The sequence below is a fragment of the Peromyscus californicus genome, unplaced genomic scaffold, assembly GCF_007827085.1.
Source record: "Peromyscus californicus insignis strain IS unplaced genomic scaffold, ASM782708v3 Scaffold_6__1_contigs__length_162567912, whole genome shotgun sequence".
Lineage (NCBI taxonomy): Eukaryota > Metazoa > Chordata > Mammalia > Rodentia > Cricetidae > Peromyscus > Peromyscus californicus.
This window is the reverse complement of record NW_026294584.1, coordinates 71,858,593-71,883,635: the sequence shown is the minus strand read 5'-3', so window position 1 is coordinate 71,883,635 and position 25,043 is coordinate 71,858,593. Positions and strand designations below refer to the sequence as shown.

The 25,043-nt window shown below is 44.5% G+C and overlaps 1 protein-coding gene across 1 annotated transcript in view; it reads right to left on the bottom strand.

Moving 5' to 3' along the window:
* The window catches only part of Chn2 (chimerin 2), a 282,989-nt gene that overhangs the window by 94,948 nt on the left and 162,998 nt on the right, over window positions 1-25,043 (bottom strand). Inside the window, exons 3-5 of the mRNA XM_052719368.1 lie at window positions 23,865-23,920; window positions 4,204-4,235; window positions 192-305 (exon numbers count right to left, since the gene is read on the bottom strand). Of these exons, the coding sequence (XP_052575328.1) occupies window positions 192-305; window positions 4,204-4,235; window positions 23,865-23,920 (202 nt within the window). The remainder of the gene's footprint in view (window positions 1-191; window positions 306-4,203; window positions 4,236-23,864; window positions 23,921-25,043) is intronic.

The window sequence follows — 25,043 nt, the reverse complement described above, 5'->3', positions numbered from 1 at the left end:
TGCTCTTCTGGGGTGCTATAGTTCCCCCACCAGACAGCACAGTCCACCTGCTGTCAGCTTTTCTGCGTATCTATCTCTTTTTGTTTCACCATCCTAGTCAGGTCTGTCTGTCCCTGGAGCATCTTATAATTTTTAAAAATTGGAACATCATCAAACCCACTTTCACAAAGAGTGAGTGAAACGCCGCTCACCTTAGTGCTAATGTGTAACATCCTGGCTGCCGCTGGCTTTCTCGAAGGATGTAGGCACCCTCTACACCTCCAAGAAGTTCATCAGCCTGCTCCCGGGAGATGATCCCATGAAACCTGGAGGGACAGGGCAGTCATTGCTCTGAACAGACCATGTACAAGGTAGGTACTATGGGAACCTGGCTAAAAGTGATGGTTACTAGGTCCCTGGGCACCTACTGTCTCCCATGGAATGAGGAGGGTGTGTCTACATCACACCTTAAAGACCCTCTTGGAACTATTCCCCTGCATTCCCCCCAAGAGTTGCAAACACAGGAAAACACACAGCCCATCTGGCTTTCTGCTACTGTCTTGGCTCTTGGGCTGAAAATGAAAATGGATGTGAAAGCTGGGTTATAGCTCCTTTCAAACCGCGGGGAATAACAAAAGAGCAATTACCAATTTAACTTTCAGCTCAAACACAGAGAACCATGGATTATCCTGATTGAAAATGAACACGTATTGATTGGCAACCTGCTTGCTTCGGGTGCTGGACATCGTTAATGTCAGAGGCTCATTCTCTGGAAAGAAGGGCTGCCTAGGAGCCATGTTCTTCCAATCTTTTACATTCGAGAGTAAATTGTTTAGGTGGGTATTTGCAAAAGGTACCTACTTTCCTGTCTGAGTGATAATGTTTGTCTTCTTTATCTCCATTACAAAATGAACACACACACACACACACACACACACACACACACACACACACAGAATATGTGGCATACTGAGGGGACTTGTGGCTTGTCAAAGACTGTGTTGGCTCTCTGAGGGGGTTGTCTGAGGCCTAGAGCTTGGACAGAGACTGGGGAGGTGGAAGGCACGTGGCTGGGAGGATCCATTTGTCCCTCTACCTTTAAGTAAGGATGAAGGCTCACAGCCATTACCAGCAATTCTTTGGGTTGTTTTGGTTTGTTTATTTTTGAGACACTCTGTCTATTACGCAGCCCCAGCTGTCCTGGAACTCACTACATAGACCAGGCTGGCCTTGAACCCACCGAGATCTGCCTGCCTCTGCCTTCTCCCGAGGGCACCACCATGCTCAGCTGTTTTTCTCTTTTTCTGTCATCATGAGCAGTTCTATCCTCTGTGTGTCTAAGATGAAGGGGCCTTGAGTATGGAAAGAGGCCAGTGCCCAGGGACTCTAAACTCTTAGGAGAGGGATAAATACCTCTTTCTAGAATTACCTAGCGGTAAGAAAACTCTGGGGAATAATCATATACATACAAGAAATTTTCTGAACATAAAAAAAAAACCTTTTTTTTTCCCTCCCACCAACAATACAAAGGTTAGGCTGGAGTGCAAATGTGATGGAGATTGTGTGTGTGTGTGTGTGTGTGTGTGTGTGTGTGTGTGTGTGTGTGTGTGTGTGTGTGTGTGTAGGAGTGTGCCTTTCTCTCTGTTCCTAATTCTCTTTTTCTATATTCCTTTTTTTTCAATACCAGGCTCTTCCAGTTGAAATTCTGGTCCTAGGGGAGGAAAGATGCCAGGAGCATCAATGGTGTATTAAAAACCCAGCTCTTAGGTCAAGGCCAGGGTAGCTTGTAGGGAAAGATGCCGTATGCTCTGCCAAGCTCTGGTTTTCCATCTCAGGGACCAGTGCTTACAACAGTGCTTCTGGAGAAGGCGGGATGAGTGTTGAGACGTAAGAGCAGCCCTGGCAGGGAGGGCTGGCAGTGGCCTTGATGGAGAGCCCTGAGCACAGCCTGGCCAGTGTCGGGGAGGTGACACAGGGACAGGACATGGGATAGGAAGAACAGCGGGCACAGGAAAAAGGACCCAACCTGGTTCCAGAGGAGGTATGAGGATAGAGTGTCTAGGACATGCCAGGATGTGCTGCCATAGGGCAGAAGTGGGGTGGTGGGGTAAGGTGCTCACTAAAGAGGGTACAGGGACCTGCACCCTGTCCTGCTTACTCCTGCAGAAGAGGGGCAGGAGGGCTGGGGGTGCTGCAGTCTGAAAGTAGGTGAGCAGCTAAGTACTGGCTTTCTTGAACCAGAAATTGAAGTGATGGCCAGAGGGACAGGTGTGTGTGTGTGTGTGTGTGTCAAGAATCAAGTTCAATTGTCTAAAGGAAGGAAGCTGCAGTTCTGTGTGGCTGAAAACAGTCTGTGATTTATACACGGTTTAAAAAGTCAGAATATCCAGACAAAGGTAAAAAGGTAACCATGGTTCTCTTTCTTGGGGTGGGGAGAGTTGTGGGTGCTCCCCACCATCTATTTTTCTGTGTTTTACTTTCCCAGGGTTACGAGGTATTAAGTACCAAAAATGCAAATGGTAGGGGCTGGGAGATGGTTCCGCAGTTAAGAGCACTTGTTGCTTTTCCACAGGACCCAGCACCCACATGGCAGCTCACAACCTTCTCTAACTCCAGTTCCAGGGCATCCGATGCCCTCTTCTGGCCTGTGCAGACATCAAGCACACACTTGATACACAGACATTATACAGACAAATCACACATAATCTTAAAAATTAAAATTACAAAAAAGAAAGGGGTAGTTCACAGTGGGAACATCCAGAATTGCAATGTTGACAGTACAGGTACAAACGATATGAAAGTTTAAACTATACAGAAACAAATACTCTGCTCCACAGAGACAGCCACTGTCACCTGGGGCTTCCTGACTGACTGAGCAGTGCACAGATATGCTTCCTAAGGGACATGTGCATGGCTTTTTGAGTAGACAGGAAGGAGAACTTATTTTTTAAAAAAAAAAAAAACAAGAGGAGCAGAGCCTTGCAAGTTTTATATTAATTCTCCTCTAATATAAAATATTCTTTTGTGATTAAGAAAACATTTCCTTGTTTTCCTGTCTCCTTTGCTTACAGGATTTGGCAGGTTGGAAGATGAAATAGAAAAGATTATTCAATCAAAACTTTTGTGTAAAAAAGAAAACGTTTAATAAATAATGCACCCACTAGATTCAGGGACAAAACTGTATTGGGAGCTTTTCCTGTTTGCTAACTCTTTTAAAAAATAATTGTGCAGTTTACAAGTAACCCCCAAATCAGATGGACAGTCACAACCAGGAGACAGCATAGTCTAGCTGTCAGAGGTGGGGGTGGGTGAGAGGGGAGGCCTGCATTCCTGGGTGGGTTCTTGAAAGGAGCTGGCTGGCTAGAGGCTCAGAGTTTGATAAGAAAGGGTCCAGGATGCAGCTGTGTCCACTGTGAAGGAGCTCTGGGCTAGGATGACCAAAGGGTCCATTAATCATGAAGCTGAGGCTCTTCTGGGTATGAGGATGAGGGGGGAGATCTTGCATTGGCCAAGAGAGTCCAGGAGGTGGACTTGAAAGCAGTTTTGCCTCATCATACCACAGGGTTGACCTTAGGAAGAGAGGTGACTTACGTATCTCCCCCCGCCCAGACCATTCCACAGCTCTCACTCTCTACGGCATTCTATACTTCAGTCTCAGACTACAAATGACCTTACTAGTCATGGTGTTTGCCCTGTGCTCAATTCCTGAGGGAGTCAAACAAGGCTAGAGCTGGAGGTAAAGGAGAATGTGGCTGGGGTGGGACAAGAGTAACAGTGGACTTAAGGCAATCTGGCTGATCCATCCAAGTCCAGAGAAAGACACTGAAGGGAAACAGGAGGCTTTTCCTGACCACTGTGCTATGAGGTTCCTGACAATCAGGAATTCAACTGCAGTGAATGGTCTCTGGCACCAAAGTGTTTGTGTTGCATCAGGGTAGAGAGGGAAATGAAATGCTGATGGTGAGCTGATGGCGAGCTTTCCATTTCAAGCACTGGCCAAGCACCCGGAAGCTGATTCTGTATCTTAGTGGAAACCAGACACCAAGTATGGGAAGGAAAATTCAACACAAAGCTGTCTGATTGCGTTTATTCTTTTTACTACACTCTTACACAATGGACATGTGATGAAGACCACGTTAGGGAATATTTAATAGTTAATATTTGAATGACATATGAAGTAACTACTTATTAAATTATTAAAACACAGAATAGTATAATACGTACTCTCTTCCATAATATTTTGGTCTGTTTTCCACCTATATTAAAAAAAAGAAAAATGTTAACAATGCATTTGTATTCAAATCAGCTAGATAAAAATGTGATTCAGATAAACAGCTAGTGTCCTGGTTCTAATTTTATTATAGATTCATTCACTAAATCAGAGATCCATGAAACTTTGGAATTAATCAACACATCTTCATGGATAGAAACAATGCAGAATTATTACATTTTTATATTCATTAGGCTCATTTCCCACCCAAACCAAATGAATACAATAAAGAATTTTCAAAATAATAAATAACAGTTCCCCCCCAAAGGAAACAATGTGTTGCTTATTTTAAGAGTAAAGGATTTTAAAAGATATTTTAAATTCATCCTAAAAACAAGACAGATACTTCTAGCATGAATAAAACTTAAGCATTTATTTCAATCTTCATTTAATTGTTTTGTTTTGTACTTATAAATAAACAAGGGTTTGCATCTGGATTAAAAAAATAAAGCAAATATCATTTGGTTTCTTCTCCAATAAAATTGGTATTTCTAGCATTCTTCTTTATTTTTCAACAAATACCTAGTAATGGGTCACAATTCACTTGATACCAGTGGCACAGCACATGGAGGGAAAGACTGAGATGACTACATTCTATGTGATCACACATGTCATCTGTCACATAAGAACATTGCTTTCTGATGCTCACAGTATTGGCTTGGTAAGAGACGAGCACAGATTTTCACATTTGGCTCTCGGTCCTGCTTTAAGTCTTGGGATACTCCAAATTCACTCCACTTGAGACACTCCAGTTGAACCACGTGAAGCTAGAAGTTTTATTGATGGTTGAACATTTGGAAGCAAATGTGTGTCTGCTGACAGGTGTAGGATACGAGCCTGGCAGATTTTTCTGTCTGTCTATAGTCAGCTCTGTCTATGGCCAAATACACTGTTCTCCCAACAAGGATCACAGATAGGCACAATGGTTGGATTTCCAGGTACCAGGCAGGTTCCTGGTGTATTTCCATCTCCCCTCTACCCCAAAGGATAAAGGGCCATAGGATATTATAGGCCATGAGAAAATTTCAGAAGGGGGATCCAGGGCTCTGAAGACCACCTCACAATCTACCTAAAACAAATCTAACTTGCACACAGCTAATCATCTAGACACTTCTAAACATGTGTTCTCTCTTCTGTTCATTTCACACCTGAAAGGCACTCAATCAAAGGCCTGCTGTAACTCTTGATCTTTGAGGTGTGAAGACTGCTCCATGTTTTTGTGAAGAAATGTCTGAATGATATAATCAACCAAAGCTCAGAGTGTGTGAAGAGGCCCCCTCTTAGCAGGTGTCTTTTCTATAAATGCTGTGTTCTATTGTAACTTTACACATCAGTAACTTTTAAAACATGAGCTGAACATTGTCACTGCTATCATTCTGTTGACTTTTGAAGTTCTTATTTGATACTACTGATATTCAATTGCCACATCAGTGTGCATTCGAGATCTAGGAAAGCTAATGGATATAGGCAACACATGATGCCAAAATCTCTTTCCATTCCTGGAGATCTAATATTCCAAAATTAGAAATGGTTCATTCTCTAGAAGGGAAAGTTTTCACTCCCATCTTTTTGGCTAATCTATAATACAAGGTGTGAAATCTGAGTGCAGCTTTTAGCCCTATTCCATCTCCCTATCCTCATTTCTCCCTCAGGAGATGAGTAACTAATCAATCTTCTCATGTGGACAGCATGGTAGGTAAAGCTAACTCCTAACTCCTGGGCTGTAGGTAAGAGGTCAATAACTGTTGAATCTAACTGATTCTAAATAAGAAAACAATCGCTTTCAGTTCACTCATCACTTTAGAAAATACACAGCACATGTATTAGGTTTAGGGCTTAGCCTTGTCATTGTTCATGCAGTGATGGCTGCTGAGCAGATACATGGAGGACACAGCTATGAAGAGTTTCTGGGGTTCTGTGCTCAGGACACGTGGGGGTCACAAGGAAAAAAAATCTGACACAGACTACCAAATAGGGAAATCTTAAAGTCCCCCAAATAAGATCTTTCCCAGAGGAGACTTGGATCCAAGTGAGGGGCAAGTTCCTTATGTGAGAAACCACTAGAACATAAACCAGGGACACAAGTCACAAAGAACACTGTGCACATGGAATGGAGCCAGAGAAGAGGCTCCAAATGTTGCCAGAGAAGTATGGTACAACTCTTACTCCGCCTTTTCTGAATTTGAATTTAGGTAGGCATGCTGGTGTTCTTATATTCTTTTCATTTGGGGGCTTTACATAGGCAAGAGAGAGGAAGCAAGGATGTCCTGGGCCCCATGACCACAGATCCCACTGTAAAGCTGTTCTGAGAACAAGCTGATCCAATTTCCTTTCCTTGGTCCTTTCTGTAGCTCTTGCAAATATATAAATATATGTATATATTTATATATCATAACATACTATTATATATTACATAATATATTATATATATTTATAATTGTTCATGATAGAGAAAATGGCTGGGGTTAAAGACCATCTTTTTTCTATTTCTAAACTCTTTGCTGGCAGAGGTCTCAGCAGAGTACACACTCCAGCGAGCCTTAAACCAGCCCAGCACTTACTCTTTAGTTAAAGGACCCTGGAAAAGACACAGAGCCTCAACAGTTTTTCAAGCTGGATGATAGTAGATCCTTGGATATGAACAAAACATTGTCAGCTCAGTATCAAGACTGAGAGGGACAGGGTCTTGTCCAGTGAGACTGCTAACCTCTACGCTGTGGCCCAGTACAACCCAATAAGCTCTCTCCCCAGACACAGCTCCCCTAGCCATGATAGTCTCTCTCTCTCTCTCTCTCTCTCTCTCTCTCTCTCTCTCTCTCTCTCTCTCTCTCACACACACACACACACACACACACACACACACACACACACACACATACACACACACACACACACACACACGTGTGTTTACAGTGTGTGTGGATGTCATGTGTGCATATCCATAGAAACACATGGAGGCCAGACTCTCCCTCTTGGGTGTGTATGTGTGTTTATATGCACACAGTATGTGCATGTCATGTGCTTATGCTTACAGGAACACACGGATGCCAGAGGAAGACACTGAGTGTCTGTCTCTATCATTCTCTGCCTAATTCTTTGAGAGAGAGTCTCTCACTGAGCCTGGAGGGGTTTTGTTTTATTTTGTTTTCTTGTTGAGAGGGAACCCTTCCATGCTGCCCAGGCAGAACTCCTCAAATTTAAGAATTCTACTTATCTCAGCCACCCAAGTGCTGGCCACACATCATGTGCCATGGTACCCAGCTTTCTGAGAATTTTCTGAAGTAGCAGTCATGTCTTTCCTCGTCTTCATCCCATTCTCAGGACCCTCTGCATGTCTGGCACAGGGTAGAGACAGTATGCATCTGAGCCTCATACAATCCTACAGAATGAGTTAGGCATGGAGAGCCTATACTCCACTCAGGTGGCAAAAACTGACAATTTTTTGCTAAAGCACCCTAAAAGATCAAATTTCTAAATGTTGCTAAAATTCTCCTAAATAACAATTGAGCACCATAGTGAGATTTTTTTATATAATATGAAACATTGTAGGATAAATTTTCTAGTTGTTTAACACACTCAGGAGAGTAATGCATACGTATGCCTCTGTGAGATATAGAGCTGAACAGACTAGGGATGTCATTACCCTTCTCCACTGAGCACATACTATAATAAAAATAAACAATGAAATGCTGTTGTCAAAGATATGGATGTTACCCCTAACTGGAACAGAGTTGGTGGTGCCCTTGGGTGTGCCCAAGCTTATTAAACACTAACTACAGTTCCTTGGGGGAAAAGAAGGAGATTGTCCTCTATGTTTAAACTTAGGCCAATCAGGGCAACACAAAGCTCTGGAAGAAGCCACTTTCCACAGGCTGGCACCCTCCTACTCAAAGTATCATGGAAAAGACTGTCACCAAGTCATCAGGACCAGAGCCTTGCCTTCACCATGGAGCTTGAATCTGCACTTCAAAGAGGAGTCACAAAAGTCTTAGGATCTTAGAAGGTGCCAGGCGTCCGAGAACTTGTAAAGTAGGCTGTGAACTGAGGAAAGAGGATGGCTAAATGGCTAGTGAGCCATAGTAGCAGGTATTCAGTGTTCATAGAGTAAAGAGCTCTGTGCTCAGCAGAAGTCAACAGAATGAGGGGAAGAAAATGGATGCAGTCTTTCCTCACTGTGAATCTACCTGCTGCACGACCCTGGAGAGGTTATTAGACTTCTTTGCATCTCATTTTCTTCAATCTTTAATAATATTGGTACTGTTAAGACATGCTACATTAATATGACAGCTTCAGAAATCAGATGAGGCATTGCCTATATAAACCATGAGACTTGGAACAGTCCAGGCGATGGTCTTACATTGCTGAGTGTTGCTACAGATTCTGTGTTTTCTATGCGTTATTTCATTAAGTTCTCTTTACCACAAGGAGGTAAGTGAGGACTCAGAGATAGTACCAGCCTCTGTATGACATTCTCGATCTCAGGACTTCTCTCCTGTTCCAGCAAAGATTAAAAAATGTTAAGGCCTTGGTTGGCTCCTGAAATTCTTCACTTTCACTAATTGCTCATCTGGTAGACTCGGGGTTTCTCTTTGCTGGGGATGAATACCTTAAAACCTCTCCCTAGTGATCTGAGTTCTATCAACCACTTTGTCAACAGGAACTCCAATAAATTTGCCTCAATGTCCTGATATCTGAGTCTTGCATCCTTTCCCTGTGGTTCAGAATTACATTTCTTCCCAAACTACTGGGTTTATCCCCCAACTTATTTTGCTAATTTTAAGGAAGACTTTTCAGCAATTTGCAAAGCCTGGAAGAACATTCTGGTGACAGCAGCCCTGAGAGACAGGAGGTGTAAGCCTTAAATGAGTTTCTTTATAGTCAGATTATTGTTCCTTAGATAAACACAAATTCTTTTATATTCAACACAAAGACATTTAAAGCAGATCGTTGAGTCTTCTGTAAACAAGGTTTCCAATTATTGGAAAAGAAAAAAAAACAAAGCTTTTATAATCCCTCAGCAGCTGGTATATGTTAACTTTATACTTAACAGAAATATTTTTTTAAAACCTAATTTAGGATCCTCTTGAATGAGGTAGCCAGACTGCTGGGTTCTGAGATACACATCAAATGTGGGAGAAAGGGCCTTTGATGGGAGATTAGAACTGGTCATACTGGGGCAATTCCATCCACAAAAATTAAAGATGGTTAATGCCTTTCTAATTAGAAACCAAAGGTCTCTGCTGAAAAGGAAATAAAATAAAAGCCCAGGAATTTTCATTCTTATAATTCAAAGTGCATGGTATAGACTGAAAACTGAGCACATCCAAATCCCCACTTCTTTCTAGAACCCAAAGCCGCCTTCTCCTCGGGGCATTACTTTAAGCCCTCTGAACCTGAGACTGGGCCCTGAGAGATGACTCTCTCCTTTCTTCAACAGAACGTGTAATAACAATCCACTGTCCGGGGCTGAAGAAATGGCCCAGTGGTTAAAAGCATCAGCTGTTCTTGCAGGAGGAGATCTGCATTTGTTCCCACCCACATGGTGGATTATAGCTCTGGTTCTAGGGGATCTGAGGCCCTCTTCTCGACTCCATGGGCACTACATGTATATGCTGCACATACATACTGGAGGCGAGAGGCTGTTTAATTATTTGTCTAGGATGGACTTCAATGAAGTGAAGATTTCCTAGATCTCACTAGATAGGCAGCCACAGAACACGGATCACAATGGGGGAAGATGTGATGTCCAGACTTCTTATGGGCACATTTGAAAAGGACCAGCGATTACACCCAGACTCGCACCCACACACTGTGTCCTCCCTTGAACATTGGGCCTGTGCTTCTGGTTTTGATCTTCTTTTCAGGCCTACTGACCCCTGATCCAGAGCATCCCTAAGGGCAGGGCTGGGAGAGGCAGAGGAGGAGACATACTGGACAGGTTCCTTTAGTACAGACATGTTGGTTCTCCCAACAAGTAGGCCAGGCAGAGGCTATCATCCCGTATGAGCAGAGGAAGACTTGTAAGGCTACGTTCCTTGAAGGTCATGAAAAGGCATGAGGGTGACATACTAACCAGATGCTGATAATCTACATGGAGAGGAATGGCAATTTCCAAAGCACAGAAGAAAATGCAACAACAGAAAACATTGATTCCGCTGGAATCGTTGGGTTGACACCCCTCCCCCCGCCCCCACACACATTGTCAAAATCTCCAGTACTGTCTATTCCAGCCCCATTAGAGTGGCTGGTATAGAGATTCCACTTGCGACACTTGGTGTCTCAGCATCTCGGTGAACGACTTTACTCAGGGCTCCTGGGCACTATCATAAAGAGTGCACCCTCTCCCATCCTGTGGTGCATTCCTCTTAGATGCTATTCCAGTTGTCTCTTTCTATGTCCACCATCGTGAATCTGTTCTCCTGGTCCACCAAAACAGAATTTTCACTAGCGGTTCGGTCTGAACTGTCCTTGTCCCCAGATCTATGTTTTAGAGTGAGCCAGAAAAAGACAATCCTCATGTTGCTCCAAACCCTTCACAGCTTCCTCATTGCTGGAGGGGAAACCCACACGAGCTAGTTGGTTCTCCTTGGGCCTCTCCACTAAAAAGCAGCATCTCCTCTACCTCACTGCAAACACTGTACTCAACCCCCACAGAGACAAACACCTCCTTCTTCCTCATCTGTGCCCCCTAGCTCTGAATCTTTAGGTTCGAATATCTAACCTGAAATAACTGCAGAAGCCAAAGAAGTAAAAAGGGATCGTGGGGCGGGGATGGGGCAGGGGTGGGGCAGGGGTGGGGTGGGGTGTGTGTGTGTGTATGTGTGTAGAGCTCTAGGGAGGAGGATGGGAGGGCACAGGAGCTATGAAAGGGAGAAAATGGAGGGACTAACAGGGGAGAGGGGTTGTATAGGGTGAGTGGGAAGGAAAGATATACAACACTAAGAATGTTTGAAAAAGTTATAGGGAAATATTATTTTATAAGCTTACTTAAAAATAGACTCTGTGTGTGTATGTGTGTGTATATACATGTATGTGTGTGTGTGTGTGTGTGTGTGTGTGTGTGTGGTTTAAATGGAGTTACCCTGCCAGCATTTCCATCCTTCTGATACTTCCTACAAGCAGGTGTCATGTTTTAAAATAAGAAACCTTGTAAAGAGAAATACAATCCAGGATTTCCATTAGGGGCAGAAACGTCCTCTGAATACATCTGACCCTGCATTTTTTTTGCTTCAGTTTATGCCTCTTGCCTCGCTTGGGCCTCCAGTGGAAATGAGAACCCAGACTCTTCTCCAGAGAACAAGGATTGATCATTAAACGTGATCTTGGCCCCTGATTGCACGTTCTTCCTCACACTAAATAACCCTTGTTCTCTTAGTCCTTCTAAAAAGCTCCACTCCAGCCCTCAGTTCATCTCTCTCATTCCTCTGAGCTGCGTTAAATTCTCCACGTTCCTCCCAAGCCCGAGGAGCTGGAGCTACAGGAGAGATGCTGCCCGCTGACTTTGGGGGAGTTAGGGGCAGGTCGGTGAACACAGTTGCCTACGTCCTCTCTCCTCTTAGCGAATTCTTTCCTTCAAAGCTTAATGCATGCACAAAGAAAGAGAAAGGAGGACTGATGGAGCTTAGGCTACAGTGGAAATGAAAGATTTGTTCAGTAAGTGTTAATCTCTTTTGCAGAAACAGTCTATTCTGGAGGGTGTTTAGGCAAGTCCCTGCAACCCCTGCCCAATAAAAATTCAATTCTGACGACAAACTCACTATCTATTATGTTGTGTATGCACATTTGTGGTTTATATTTTAAGACAGCTCGTCTCTCTATCTGCATCACTTTCTTTCTGTGTGACTAACTCTTTGTTTCTCTCTGTCTCTGTCTCTCTCTCAGATCAAGTCTTTCCCTTGGAGATAATACTGCGCCCTGAGAATTCACGTTCCTGTGAGTTCTTCATGCCTCCAGAGTGCTTTCACATGTGTTCTTGCACCAGGCTGGTGGGCTGTGTGCCTTTGCATCTTTCTCATAGGGCAGGAAGCTGCAGCTCAGAGTGGGTACCAGTTTACTCGAATAGCTCAATAAAGCCAAGACTGAAGCCCAGCCCCGATTTCAGGTCTAGCACTCATTTTTCTATAAGCTTGTTCTATTATTTCAAAAAACAAAAACAAAACTCCAAAACAAAAATCCAATACACTGCTTCTAGAGTAGGCTTTCCCCCAAGAACTCCCCAGAAGAGTAATAAATAAAATAGTGAGAGCACTTTCTTATGCTTGTCCTCACTTCTGATCATTCTGAATTCCACAGTACGGACTCCTGAGCATGGCCTGTGCACTTCAGCAGAGTTTACACTGAGCCTGTGTCTTGTCTGTCAGGGCCCAGCACCCCAGAGAACAGCTTTGCTTCTCAGCCTTCTCTGCTTGCACAGATTGTCTTGGCTTTCTTGATGCTTTTGTGTGAAAACCTTCATACATTTGGTTGAATATACGAAAGGTTCAAAGGGATTCACAGCAGACCTATGTACACTTCACTGACAATCCACAGCATTTTGAAGCATATCTATTTGTTCATCCTTTATTGCCCATCAATCCAACTTTTAAAACTACGTATTTCAAAGTGGAGGACTTCACACTCTTCTCTCCAAACGTTAAAACACAAATCATTAGTCAGCTTCAATGGCTCCTAGACTTTTGATAGGAGGTGACACCAGCTTTGTTCCTGAAATTAAAGCCAGTACAGTTTACATGTCCAGGAAGAGTTACAAACGACAACTCCACCCAGCCTTTCAGCCCCCACTGAGCAGCACTGGTCACTTCTGCTAGCAGGCTGCCACCAGCAGGTGAGGGAGAAGGGAACTGGATGCCTGCTTCCTGCTGCTGTCTTGGCCTTTCTGCCAATGCGCATGTGCTAAACACAAAGGGCAGGCTGTTCCTCCAAATGGCTGGGGGTGAAGTCCTTCCTCAGCTACAGGTTGAAGTTTCCTTCTAGCTTCACCGTGTTTGGGAGTGGGCAAGAATGAACCCCGGTACTTCCTGTGTACAGCTGCCAGGTCTGTCTCTAATCTAACTGCTTCATGTGTATCAACTCACTCTTCAAAGTTAATGTTAATGTTACTGTACCATCAGTGGTCAGCAAAGTTCTCTTGGCAGGGGTTAGACTGGCTTTGAGAACTGTATAGTCTCTGTCTCAAGGACTTGGTTCATTCTATGCTTCCTAGGCCTTTCTAGCTAATGGTGGGTCAAGTCCTCTATTTGTGTGCAGGCCTCTCCATTTGCTGCATTGAGTGGAAGACATCTTTAATTTTTAAGCAAGATATGCTGAGGCAACTTAAATCCCTATGAACTAAGGCAGAAAGTGGCTGGATTATATACGTAAGCAAGGGAGACTATAGGAACACAAATGAGCCTTTTATGCATCCTTAAATGGGCAAGTATTGAAGACATAACAGTCAGCCTGTTCTTGAGAACCCATGGAACCTCGAGGACCACAGCCGAGCAACAGGATACCCAGGGAGTGTAATTAAATGCCTGGTGGAAATGGCCAGGGAGACACTGGAACAATTCATCACACAATCGATGTGTAATTACCTAACAGGACACAAGGTGCTGGATGCCAACCAATATGCCTTTGTGAGGCTTTTCCTAGGCTATTTAATTTCCTTCCACAGGAGACAGGGAGATGACAGAGGCTATGTAAATAAGAAGGAAGGAAGAGATACCATCTCTAAAGTGCAGCTTGCTGCTCTGTCCAACAGGACCTGGAGATAGGGTGTATTTAGATCTGATGTCAAGCAAGACTGAGATTGTGAAAGGGCACAGCCAGAGGAAACTGCTTACCAATGGCTCAGCCAGCATTATGCTGGAGACAACAGAGAAGTGGGAGCTAAGGCAGGGTGTGGGTATGAGAGCATCACTTATGCATCGGCTTTTATTAGCAAAACAGTCACGTAAATCCCAGATTAGGAGCTGCTCATTAAGCACTAAGTGAAGGAGTTAGGATCTTGGGGGGTGGAAACGCTAGTCACGGTATTCCTGGCAGAGTCATAGGAATTTATTATTTTTACTAAGGCAAAGGTTTTCTCAAAGCAGAAAGAGATCTCGCAAGGATGTTTTATGCATAGTCACTGATAAAGAAAATATGTGAACTATCCTGAAAGAGGTGGGGTTCATAAGAGAATACTTAAAATATGAATAAACATCACTGTGAATCATTAGATGTGAACTTGAATAATTCTGTTAACTTTAATACAAAATAGCATCAGTGGTATAATGCCAGAACAGGTAGAGGGCTAAGTCAGGCACTAACCACAGACCATATCCATACAAGGGTTTGTAGTTGATCTCTGAAACATGGGAGAGTTTGGGAAAGCTAGACCTAGCAAAGAAGAAAGGCAAGACATCTTTAAAGGGTGGGAATAGCATCTAGGAGGAAGGATATGGAGAAGAAACAAAGAGGGCCATGGGATGCCTGGATGTCTACTTTGAGATCCACGAGAAAGCTAGCACAGAGATGGTCCACCAGTATCAGCAAGCCAAATAGTTTTGATTCCTGTGTCCTCAGGACGTAGGGAAGGTGTGGATAGGAAGCAGAACAAAGCCAGAACAGCCCTGAGAGCCTTGGTCCTCACACTTGAGACAGATGGCTGGCCTCCATCTCCAGCTCCTGATTCAGCAGGTCCAGGCTGGAACAGACAATACGCATTTCTGGTGGGTTCCCAGGTGATGCCCTCACCTGGCCCAAGAAGCACACTTTGAGAGGCATGCCCTGGATGCGGACTGTCTCTCCTGTGCTATCTGTCCCCATGGGAGTGCCTCAAGGGACAGGAGAGAAGAAGCTACTGGGCCAGGGCTCAGGGCACAGGCAGTGCCTTCCCCAGCACCAGAAGACCGACTATAAACCAACAATCAGGTGATGTGTAGGGTCATCACATTAAAGTTGGAACTGACTAAAATTGCACCATCCACATTTTTCTGATGGAAAATAGAGTCAAGATTTGAAATTGGTTTTCAAGCATTAAGATGCTTGGTTAGCTAGACCACATTCCCCTAGGAGATAGGGCTCTTCAGGGCAAAAGTGCAACCTGCCTTAGTCAGCACGACTTCTCTGTCAGTTTAACCAGGAGAGCAAAATTCTGTCTTCAAATCCCCAGCAGTGTTCTATTCTTACTGTTCTTGACTCCTCCCCACAGGCCCCTCGCATCTCGGAGCTACAGCCTGGGCTGATGTAGGAGCTGCTCACTCTCCTCTCTCTCTCTCTCTCTCTCTCTCTCTCTCTCTCTCTCTCTCTCTCTCTCTCTCTCTCTCTCTCTGTATGTGTTGAGGGTGTGGCTCATTTGACTTCTGTTTGTATACTTTATCCATGTATGTGGTAACTAGCCTGCTACCTCCACAAAGGCATTACTCCATGTACCAGGGCGGGGACCTGTGACCCAGTCTCTGCTCAGAAGCCCCACTTGTCAGCATCATTACAGCTGGAGGGGATGTTCAAACCGCAGAGGCAGCCTGAAGTTGGCTTTCCAAAGAGCAGAGGTTTTGTACTGGGTCACTCCTGAGGCCTCGCCTCATTGAGAGAGGGATGGGAGGGGATGGGTCATGATGCCCCAGGCTAGGGAAGGGTGGCAGACACATGCTGTGGTATATGATAGTTCAGTTGTTCTTTCTTTTTCCGTGAAATGCACCATGCTAGTGTGATTGTAGAAGAGCGGCATACACATACCCCAGTTCGAGTTTAAGAAACAGAAACCACATGTGATGTTAAAGAATCTTCAAGAAACTTTGCCTGTTATGAGCTGCTGTGTGAGTGCCCCTCCGTTTTCCTCAGCCCACTTTCAACTCAACTCCAGTGTGGGCACACTGCTGCTCTGATCCCTGCTGGCTCTCCAGCCTGTTTCTGCCTCTGTGTCCCTTAGCTCTGAGTTTCAGAACCGTACAGCAGCTGGGCCTCCAGAACTCAGGCCTGCCCTTCATGAGTTCACCTTAAAATGACTGTGTAGCTCCCACATGCAACCGAGGGTCTGTATTAGCTTAGAAAAAGTTCAAAGTATTCCAAAGAGAGTGAATTCTTCTTGTTTGGAGGGGAGGGATATGCATTTGGAGAGATCAAATTATTTTTTATTAAGAGCTTTCTGTTTAAAAATAAGCACAAGGGGCTACAGACAGCTTAGTTGGTAGTGTTCTTTTTTTTTTTTTTTTTTTTTTTTTTTGAGGCAGGGTCTCACTATGTAGGCCCCTGGCCTGGAACTCACAGAGATCTGCCTGCCTCTACCTCTCAAGTGCTGGTATTTAGAGGCATGTATATCCATGCCTGGTCAGTTGGTAGAGTTCTGGCCTAGCATGCATGGAGCTGTGGGTTTGATACCCAACAACGCACAGAAGGAGCATGGTGGCACCTGTCTGTAATTCTGTGACTCAGGAGGTGGTGGCCTGAGAATGACGAACAGAAATTGATTGCTCAAGTCATTTGCATTATATAGTGAGTTCTAACAGGCACAGGGTCTCAGGAAAGGAAAGGAAAGGGAAACACGTATTAAAATCTTCATCTTTAAGAGGAAAAGAGCTTGTATGTCAATTCTTCTGCCAGACTATAGTCAGTCCAAGAGCAAAGCAAGTCTGACTAAGAACAGACTAACATGAAGAAAGAAGGCTGACTGTGTTAGTGAGTTAGATGAAAGACAAGGAGGAAAGCTGATGGGAAAAGCCCTTTATTCTTAGTTGTGTCAATAGTAAGAGGGAAGAAAGAGACCAGCGCAGAAAACCCAGGATGAAAGGAATGGAAATGCTTCTACCAGGGAAGCAATTGCCTTCTGATCACTACACATAAAGCCAATTAAAGAGCAACGGGATTGATTTTTGTTCCTGGCTTGTAGGATCAATCGCACGATTTTAGAGCTGTCCCAGATCTGGTTATCTGTGTCTGTAGAGTGTTGCGGCCTCCCAGAATGCACTTTGTTTTAAAATATTTATTTTCAATGATTAACCTGGAAAGCAGGAGGATGATGGGATAACAGAAAACCGCTTTGAGTTACTTAAATCTGTGATGTCAAATGGATTGAGTGCGTTGAGAAACATTTGGCCAACCCTTATGACTTGGTCACATCTCCCGGGCACTCTTGAGACAAGACCAAGGCCTAGAGCCCAGGACAGAGAATCCGAGGTGCAACTACTAAAACCTTAAAATGCATGACGAAGAATGCTTCTGTGGGCTGATTCAAAGGACAGTTTTACAAATACAAGGGAAAGGCTGAAACAGGCTGTAGAGAAACTCCAGAATGAATAGGCAATGTCCCTGAAGAGGGACGGGACATTTAAGGGATGTTTCAAAAGCATTCGATCCCCTGGCAGGTGAAACAGGGCAGTAAGGAATGACTGCCATCTAGGAAGGGCCGATGTCTCCTGTGCCTCTGGCCCATCCAACCTCTGACAGTCCAGAGAAAGGCAGTTCTGGTCACAAGTGCAAGGAGCCTCAGCTCTACAATTGACTTTTACGTTAAAAGAATAGTTTTCCCAAACAGATTATTGTATGGCAAGCGAGCAGAAACGAAGCCGTATAGAACAGAGAATGGTTTGAAATGGTAGCCTGCTGTATTTCCCTTTTGGAATTGCCTTTTGTAATCCTCGATTCTCGAGGCAAGCATCAAAGTGGACAAAGGAGACTGTGGCATTTCTGTCACAGAAACATTTCTGCTTATGTGGGGGTGTCCTGAGGGCAGCGCCAATGAAATCTGACTTTAAATTAGGTAGGCAAAAAATCTTGACATTTTGGCCTTTTGGATAAGAGCAGAAAGAAACCTGGACCATTCCAGGAAACAGTATCAGTCTGGGTTTAAGTAAGCACCTCCATCGCCAAAAGCCCAACTCACCACCCTGGTAACAGCACTGGGTACCCGATATGCTCTTAGCGATCCTCTGAGGATTTGGAATTCCTTACGTTACCGATCTCTGCCCCCTCTGCAGTTTTATTGACCACCTTCTGTTGTTTGGCTGTTCCCAATGCCAGGGATGGACAGAAAAGGTGGGGATCTCTGGAGCACCCCTCCGTTCTACAGAGAGACACGTGATGATTACATACGTTAAGAAAGCATTTCAGGAGGCATATTAAGCAGGCTATTCCCCTCTTATCTGTTTTGTTTTCCTTGTCTTTTTTTTTTTTGGGGGGGGGGCTCCAGTCAACCATGGTCTGAAAATGTTAAGTGGAAAATTTCAGAAATAAACAATTCAGAAGCTTAAAGTAACTTGTGTTACCATATATTGTTAAAATTGTTCTAGAAGTTGTTAATCATTTACTATGTCTAACATATAAATTAAACTGTATTGTAGGTAAGTAGACTATATGTAGGGGTCAGCACCCATCACTCTTCTGGACATCTACTAGATGTCTTGAAATGTCTTATCGTTTGTGGACAAGAAAGGCTCACTGTAGTAGAGACAGAGTAAATAGGGTAGTAGGCCCATGCTTGGAGGAGCTTATTCTCACGGGGTTCATGGATGGCCTGGTACTAAGCAACACTGAATCTGAGATGCAGACAAGCAGAGATCCTGGGACGCATCAGAGAACTATCTGGAAGTGCTAAGACTGCAGGAGAAAGGGGTGAGGGTGGGGAGTAGAAAGCCAGGATTTCTGGAGCTATGTTCCTAAATGAAGTAGGCCTGGTCTTTTCTGAAAGCGAGGCTTTCAGTGACCTGGGTGCCACACACCTGCAGAAGCCAAGCAGACAGATGGGTAGAGGTCTTGGAAGCCCTGGGGAGAGGTCTCAGTTAGAGAAACAAATTTTGGAGTAAATTTTCTGCACAGTTCCTGCCAGACCACCCAAGCATACACTTGGTAATTAATAATAAATGCTTATGAAGTGGCTGATTGATAATTCATGGAAAGAGCAAGTGAGACTCTTGTTTCCTAGACAATGTTTTGAATCTCTTGGCAAGGGGTGTTCTGGAAATGCCTATAGAATGCCCGGTGCTGTGGCAGCTCACTCCAGTATTAATTTACACTGATGAATCTTGAGAAAGCAACAGACCGTTATTTCCATGGCCGACTCTTGCTGGCATAATTGGCACCATTGTTCAGCTGCTGGTACCCTCTATCTCTCATCCTCAGAATCTTCATCCTGGGCATCGAGCTCTGTTCCTTATCACTGCCACTTCGCCCTCACATTCAGAGACTGCTGTCATCACCCTTACTGTCCCCAGCGACTGTCTCAAAGCCTGCTCTCCATAGGTGAACGTGCCTTGGCTCTTGCACGTTAACTGAGTACCTGTTAGGTGACAGGCGCCACACTAGATGCTTGCCACATTTGTTGGTTCTGAGACAGATGGCACGTGATTGGCGGAGCAAGAAGTCAGGAGAAGTCCACATGTGACTCTGCAGCTGAGCTTCCCCATTCCTGGCTTGGCTAGCTCTTCTGATCTTGCCTGTGGGGTCAGCCTGCCCTCCTCTCACCTAGCAGCTCAGTGGAACCCATCAGGCCAGGGGTCCTGTGGCTTGCAATTGGTTATCAAGTCAGGCTGACCTGAGATTGATCCTGGGGTCCTGGGGTCTCCTATCTGTGTCACTTTGGACTTCATTTTGCATTCATGTTGGTGTGTATGGCTCCAGGGAAGCTGAGGTTCCTATTCTGAGAGATGCATAGCCTGGGGAGGTGTAATCAGTGAGAGAGGGGACAGGGACTATAAGGATGTGGAGCCATCCAGCTAGGGACCAGGGCGGAGGGGCTGGGCTGAAGATGAAGAAGGAGGCAGCAGAGCTGTGTGGAGAGCTGAACCAGAAAAACATGTACATCAGAAGTCAGTGTTCACTGTTCAAACAAAAGCCTTATGAGTGAGTGAACATGTTACAGGAGCTTCACTCTGCCCATACAGTCCACTGAGAAGATAGTCTGTCTTCATTAGGTAGGATCCCCAAGGAGGCAGGTGCATACACAACAAGGCAAAGTGATGTTTAACTAAACAATGTCTTTAGCAGGAGCATCCCAAAGGAAGTTGGGCCTCTACTCCTAAGAGGCTAGGTCCTGGGAGGCCCAGGGTTTGGACAGAAAATACTCACAGTTAATATAACACTGGAGGACAAAGTGGACCAAGGATGGGCCTATTGTTACCTTTAAGAACTGCACCTGTTCCCCTAGAAAAGTCTACCCTTTATCACCTGACACCTGCCTCACGGGCTGGCCATAGGCAGCCTGCTGGGGAAATGGAGTTGATGGGCACTCACTCCACACTAGGTTTCGTGGCTGCCATGGGATATGGAACTTCTAGGGCCCAGCTACCTGTGGATCAAACACCAGCCAGCAATCATCTACTTGAGCAAAATTAGTCACAGTGGAGAGATGAGAAGCATGGTTTAAAACGCAGGGGAAGGCTTAAAAGCACATATACATTGTATCCCTGCACGCAGCTGGTGATGAGGACTGCATGGCGGATCCTCAGCTCCCTGCAGGTCTGAAGAGCATCACTTGAAATCCAGGAAGAGTTTCTGTGACATGAGAATATACCTATTGCCTTTACCCAAAGGAAAGTTGGCATGGTTGCCAGAATTTTGATTCTCTCTCTTTCTATCTCTGTCTCGGTTAAAGCCTTAAACACTCTCTCTCTCTCTCTCTCTCTCTCTCTCTCTCTCTCTCTCTCTCTCTCTCTCTCTCTCTCTTTCTCTCTCTCTCTCAAGTCATCATTTTGTTCACCTTTATTAAGATACTCAAGTCGCCGGGCGGTGGTGGCACACGCCTTTAATCCCAGCACTTGGGAGGCAGAGCCAGGTGGATCTCTGTGAGTTTGAGGCCAGCCTGGGCTTCCAAGTGAGTTCCAGGAAAGGCGCAAAGCTACACAGAGAAACCCTGTCTCGAAAAACCAAAAAAAAAAAAAAAAAAAAAAAAGATACTCCTCGAAATGCCAATGGCCAAGTTTTTTGCTATAGTTCACAGTTCCCACACCTGGACACAGAGTGCTCCATACACATCTGCTGACAGTGACCACTGATCATTCACTGCCCTTTCTGGTTTCAGGCACTGGTGTTGGTGCTCAACTTTGCTAGCGAGCCTCTGTTACTGCCTCCAGTGCAGTTCCTAATTATATTTAAATTCTTAGTTGCATTCCAAATTTTATTTTGATTTTATTTGATTGTATGCAAGAGTGTATGTGTGCATGTGTGTTCCTGTACAATGCTACATGCATGTATGCACATATGTAGACATATATGTGTGGTCCAGAGGGCAACTGCAGTGTTGTTATTCAAGATGCATCTACCTTTCTTTGAGAGAAGGTCTCTCAATGTTCTGGAACTTGCCAAGCAGTCTAGGTGGGCTGGCTGGTCAGGGAGTGCCAGGCATTTGCTCATTTCTGCCTCCCCAGTGCTGGGGTTAGAAGCACATGGCTCCATGCCTGGCTTCTTTCAGCTGTGTTCTGAGGATTGAACACGGGTCTGCACACTTACAAGACAAACACTCCCAACAGTCATCTCCCCAGTCCCACCCTAATTGTATTTTTTCCTCAGACATCTCAAAACTGCATCCTACACGTAATTCCTTCATGAAGAGACACTAGATGAAAAGCAGAAGTGGGTGAATTTCAGTAGCCTATTTCATAATTCTTGCTTCACTTAAAGCAAATTATCCTTTCTCTTATGTGAGTGTTCCTGACTTCCCAAAGGGTGACACACTGAGGAGCCAGTGACAAGATCAGGCTACCAAGTGAACTGGAAGTCATCTTAGACTTTTCTCATAATCATCCGATCTTCTCTCCAGTGACGTTCCCGGGATGAGAAAGTCTAGTCTCTATTAAAATCATGATTCCTTGATGAATTTCAGCCCCCTTCTGTGGAAGTAAAATTGTATGTAGAAAACTGGCTAACTTGTGACAAGGTAACTGTGGAAGGGGGATGAGGTAGCCGTGGTGCTTGTACCAAAGTCTTTGAAACAGCTTCAAAACCCACCGAGAAATCCCTGATGTTCCTTGACGAGTCTCAGGAGTGCTGGGATGGGGGCTCCTTGCCTTGCCAGGGCCCACAGAGAGCTTGAAAAGCATGCTGCTGTTCTATATTTAACTAAAGCAACAGCAGCAGAAACCAGTACCCAGGAGCCTTTGGTTTGAAGGGTGCTAGGTGGGCTATATACAAACTGGTCGGGATGTGAATAGAAAACAGAACCTTGATCTCGCTCTTCCAATCTCGCTGTACCCCAAGTGATGAACAAGCTGATTCATGAACGAGGGCAACGGAAACTCCTGTGAGCTTGGTGGGAGTTTTATAAATGAATATATTCTGAAAGCTGTTTCCAGGGTTGAAACATATTTCCTTCCCACAAATAGCTTTATTATTTTAAAAAATTCAAGTAAGCAGCTGCTGACTCCCTGTGGGAGGCCATACCTTATTGGAGGAGGGAATGGTGGGGTGGGTTGGAGGGGCAGGAGGAGAGAAGAGAGGGGGATCTCTGGTTGGTATGTAAAATGAATAAAAAAAATCCTTAATAAAAAAATTTCAAGTAAATATGATGATAATGATTTGCTAACTACGGATACTGGAAATAGCCATGTATTTATCAGTTTTGTACTGTGTTTTCTGGAAACATTTTATAACTGAGCATATTAAAAGGTCCAAACATGACCTTCTACACCTGGTCACATGTCACAGATGGAGAGGTCAGAAGCCCTAGAAGGGAAGTCACAGCTTTTACTTTGCTAAGTGGACATGTTGTAACCATCAAATTGCCTTCTAACTAACTGCTGTTGTCATCTTTGGCTAGAGAGCCCTTTTTTTTTTTTTTAGGTAGGGGGAGCATTAACTGCAGGGGCTCCTAATAGGTCAGATTGTTAAACTTAAGCGATCGTTGACTGCCAAGCCATAAACGGGACATCTGCATCACCCCTCCAGAGCTCAGGTAACATTGCTGAAGAGAGGGTGGGAAGAACATAAGAGCAGGGACAAGGGGTGGAGTGTTGTGAACCATCTTCTGGGTGTGATGTGACTGGTGGGACCCTTGGTCTCCTCTCATCTCTGATTACCTGCATAAGACCTCAGGATCTGCATCATTAACGGTCCCTAGGAGAGCTAGAGTCATCTTCTTCAGCCCTGTATTACAGCTTTCCACGTGGTGCCCGTGCTCCTGTAACCAACCCTAACAAAACTAATCAGGACGGGGATACACACACACACACACACACACACACACACACACACACACACACACACACACGGTGGGGGTGGGGCTAGTTGGGAAGAGGAAGGAGATCAGTGGGATGGGGACAAGAGGGGATATGGGAGTGAACACATTATATGCATGTATAAAATGTCACAATGGAACTCATAATTACATTTAATTAATACACGTTAATAAAAAATCCTTAAAAGAGTCAGAGCGACTATGATACAGACAACCATATTACACATTTTGTGGCATTTACAAAGAGCTCAGTTTGTCTCTTCATTTGTTACAAATGTGAGACATTTGATTCTCAGTTTGTAAAAGGCAGGTATTGAGATAACATGGAATTTCAAGACATAGTTATAAAGATATTCAATTTGGTGACACTGTGCCAAACGTTAATAGAAATCACCCCCCAGGAAACCCGAAGTCCCTCCAGCATCAGCGGCACTACGCTGCCAATTCATCACACTTAACAAGGTGTACTGGGAAGAGCTGAGTACCGACCTCCCGGGGACAAATGATCCTCTTGGGACGAGGCGCCTCTTGCTGCAGCTGATACACTGCCAAAAGGAAAAAAAAAAAAAAAGATGATTATAATTAGGAAACCACATTGCATAAGCCACACACCTTCACATATTCCCAGCCAGGTTCATCCTCAGGACCACAGATAGAAAACAACAGCAGCAACCATAAAACCAAAACAACAACAACAGCAAACCCAGAGTACAGACACATTCTTCAGACTGGGCGAAGTCAGAAGTCAGCTCATTTATATGGAAATCAGTTACTGAATGCAAACCAGCAAAATTGATTTTTTTTGCTCTTATAAAGCCAATTTAGCTTCATAATTGTTGCTGGCGTTGTTCAGTCTATGGCTTTCTTGGGAGGCTAAATGCAGGTAAAATGCTTTTGATTATTTTAGAGATGAAATTCTGCTTGTGAGTACCTGGATGTAGCATGATATAACAGGCTCCATGAATTTAAATGCTGATGGCTCCTGATATAGCTAGGGAAGAGCTGGCATTGGGGACTGTCATTGTCTGAAATATTACAGTTATGTACAAAGACACTGGATTCTGTGAGTGAAGGAAATACCAAGTCTCTCTGTGTCTGTGTCTCTCTATGTCTCTGTCTCTCTCTGTCCTCCCCCGTCCCCACCCCCAGCCACACATACACGCATACACACACACCCCTCCACCTTTGCCCTGCCTCTCACCATGGATTCTCATTCAACTCACCACTTCCCATCTGCTGCCATTTCTCTTTCCTGGTTGCTCTCACATCTTAAGGAATAAGTATCTAAACCTACTTAGCAGGTGTGTGTCCTGGTTAAATTTTTGTCTACTCACAAACCAGGGTCATCAGGGAGGAGGAATTTAAATTGAGAAAACACCACCATAAGATTGATTTAGGAGCAAGCCTGTGGGGGGCATTTTCTTGATTAATGACTGATACGAGAGGGCCCAGTCCACTACGGGTGGTGCCACCTTTGGGCTGGTGGTCCTGGGGTGTATAAGAAAACAGTCTGAGCAAGTCATGATGAGCAAGCCAATAAGCAGCACTCCTCCATGGCTTCTGCATCAGTCCCGCCTCCAGGTTCCTGCCCCTGACTTCCCTTCAATAATCGACTGTGATCAGGACATGGGAGGCAGAGAAGCACTTTTCTCCTCAGGTTGCTTTTGT